This window comes from Penaeus monodon, chromosome 24, assembly GCF_015228065.2.
Source record: "Penaeus monodon isolate SGIC_2016 chromosome 24, NSTDA_Pmon_1, whole genome shotgun sequence".
In the NCBI taxonomy this organism is placed as follows: domain Eukaryota; kingdom Metazoa; phylum Arthropoda; class Malacostraca; order Decapoda; family Penaeidae; genus Penaeus; species Penaeus monodon.
Genome location: NC_051409.1, coordinates 13,382,122 through 13,383,839, shown reverse-complemented (window position 1 = coordinate 13,383,839; position 1,718 = coordinate 13,382,122). Strand labels below are relative to the sequence as shown.

The window sequence follows — 1,718 nt, the reverse complement described above, 5'->3', positions numbered from 1 at the left end:
TCCTACCCTACCCTACCCCACCCCTCCTTCCCCCTAAAAAAATTGGCCAAAGTATATAGTATACATCCATATAGCAATACTTAATTTTTACTTTGTCACACAATATGCACATGAGAAATTCTTTCTCTAGGACAACGGAAGACAAGGATAGGATTGCTCAGCCTGGACCGTGCAACATTAATGTGGAAGATGGATCCCTGACTCAGGAAGACTTTATAAAGAAGTAAGAAGCTCTGGTTTCTTTTTACTATTGGACAAGGACTCATGCAGTTTGCAAGTTTGTATGAAGTTATATGAAAAATCTGAGTCTATAGTATGTCTTTTTTAGCATATATTTTGTTTGTTTTTACAAGATATGCATACTCCGAGCCAGTTGTTATCAAGGGAGCAACAGATAATCAGGTAAGGCATTATTCTGTAACATTCACTTAGTACCTTTTTATACTAGAGCTTCATAATGATTATTCTCTCTGGCAAATATTTATTTTAACACAATCTCGAAAATATTTTATTGCACACTGAAATGTTGTGTTTATCAACTAAAATTATTATTATTTTTTTTACTTTTCAATTGATTGTTAATTCAGATCTTGAGTTTTAATCAAAGTAGCATTCAGACTTCAAACTTTTTGCAGGAGCTCCACTTGAATTATGGTACTAGCTCTGGCCCACCTAAGGGGCAGAGCTGGGATGAAGCTGATGCTTTTGTGCATCTGCAGTGGTTAGGGTTCATGGTGGTCATCCTTTAATCAGAACAATAAAAGGATAGACTTAATTGTTTCTCATCAGATGTTTATTCTGTTTGTTTGAATCTCAAATTTGTATGCCTGATCATTATAATGTTTAGTAGGTGTTGATTCTTCTGTTCGGGATTTCTGGGTGTTTTTGGGTGTTGTAATGCTATATTCACTTACTTGTCAATTTCAGGTGTTTCAGACTCTCACTCGCCGTTCAGCATTATTGGAGGGTTACGGACATACAACTGTACGTTTGAGCTCAGCCAATAGCTATAGCTATGCCAAAAAAGATGTTACATTCAATGAATACTGCGTTAGCCATGTCCATCCTCAAAAATTAACTACTCTTGGGAATGGTATGTAAATTTTTTTGTGTTTATGATATATGAGGAAGAATTCATATACTGGCTGGTTTAAAATGTGCCCTACATAACATCTGTAAAGGAATTTAACTGCCAGTACATTTGATTTGTATTGATTGTCATTATATACAAAACCTCTTAATGGCTTAATCGTACTGCTTAAATAAACTTTATAGTCTGCAGTATATCACTCATAATGCAATGAAATAATGGAGGATAGGCTTATTTCTCAGGATTCTCAGTTTTCTTTTTGTTATTCATTACCCAGATGAAATGTGAGTCTTATACAAACAAATAGAGAAATTTATACTTCTTAGAGTAGTGCAGCATTAAAGTTTGTATATTGCATTCACTTCAGTTGGATATATATTTTTTTTCAGAGACTTTTTACTTCTTTGGTGACAACAATCACGAGGAGTGGCAAGACCTTTTGGAGCAGTATATACAACCTCCTTATAGATTACCCTATCATTTGCCAGCATTGAGTTTTGGTCTTGCAGGTAAGTTGTGAAAAATAGATAATGAAGAATAGTCTGCTCCAGCCTCTTGGATTTTCAGTATCACTTATACGTCCTCCAGTTTCATAAATTTTGATGCAATACCTGGTAAAGAATCATAG

The 1,718-nt window shown here is 34.7% G+C and overlaps 1 protein-coding gene across 1 annotated transcript in view; it reads left to right on the top strand.

Moving 5' to 3' along the window:
- LOC119588596 (jmjC domain-containing protein 8-like) overlaps positions 1 to 1,718 on the top strand; it is an 11,977-nt gene that overhangs the window by 5,233 nt on the left and 5,026 nt on the right. The window contains exons 2-5 of the mRNA XM_037937239.1: positions 131 to 223; positions 354 to 402; positions 928 to 1,093; positions 1,480 to 1,599. Coding sequence (XP_037793167.1) covers positions 131 to 223; positions 354 to 402; positions 928 to 1,093; positions 1,480 to 1,599 — 428 coding nt within the window. The remainder of the gene's footprint in view (positions 1 to 130; positions 224 to 353; positions 403 to 927; positions 1,094 to 1,479; positions 1,600 to 1,718) is intronic.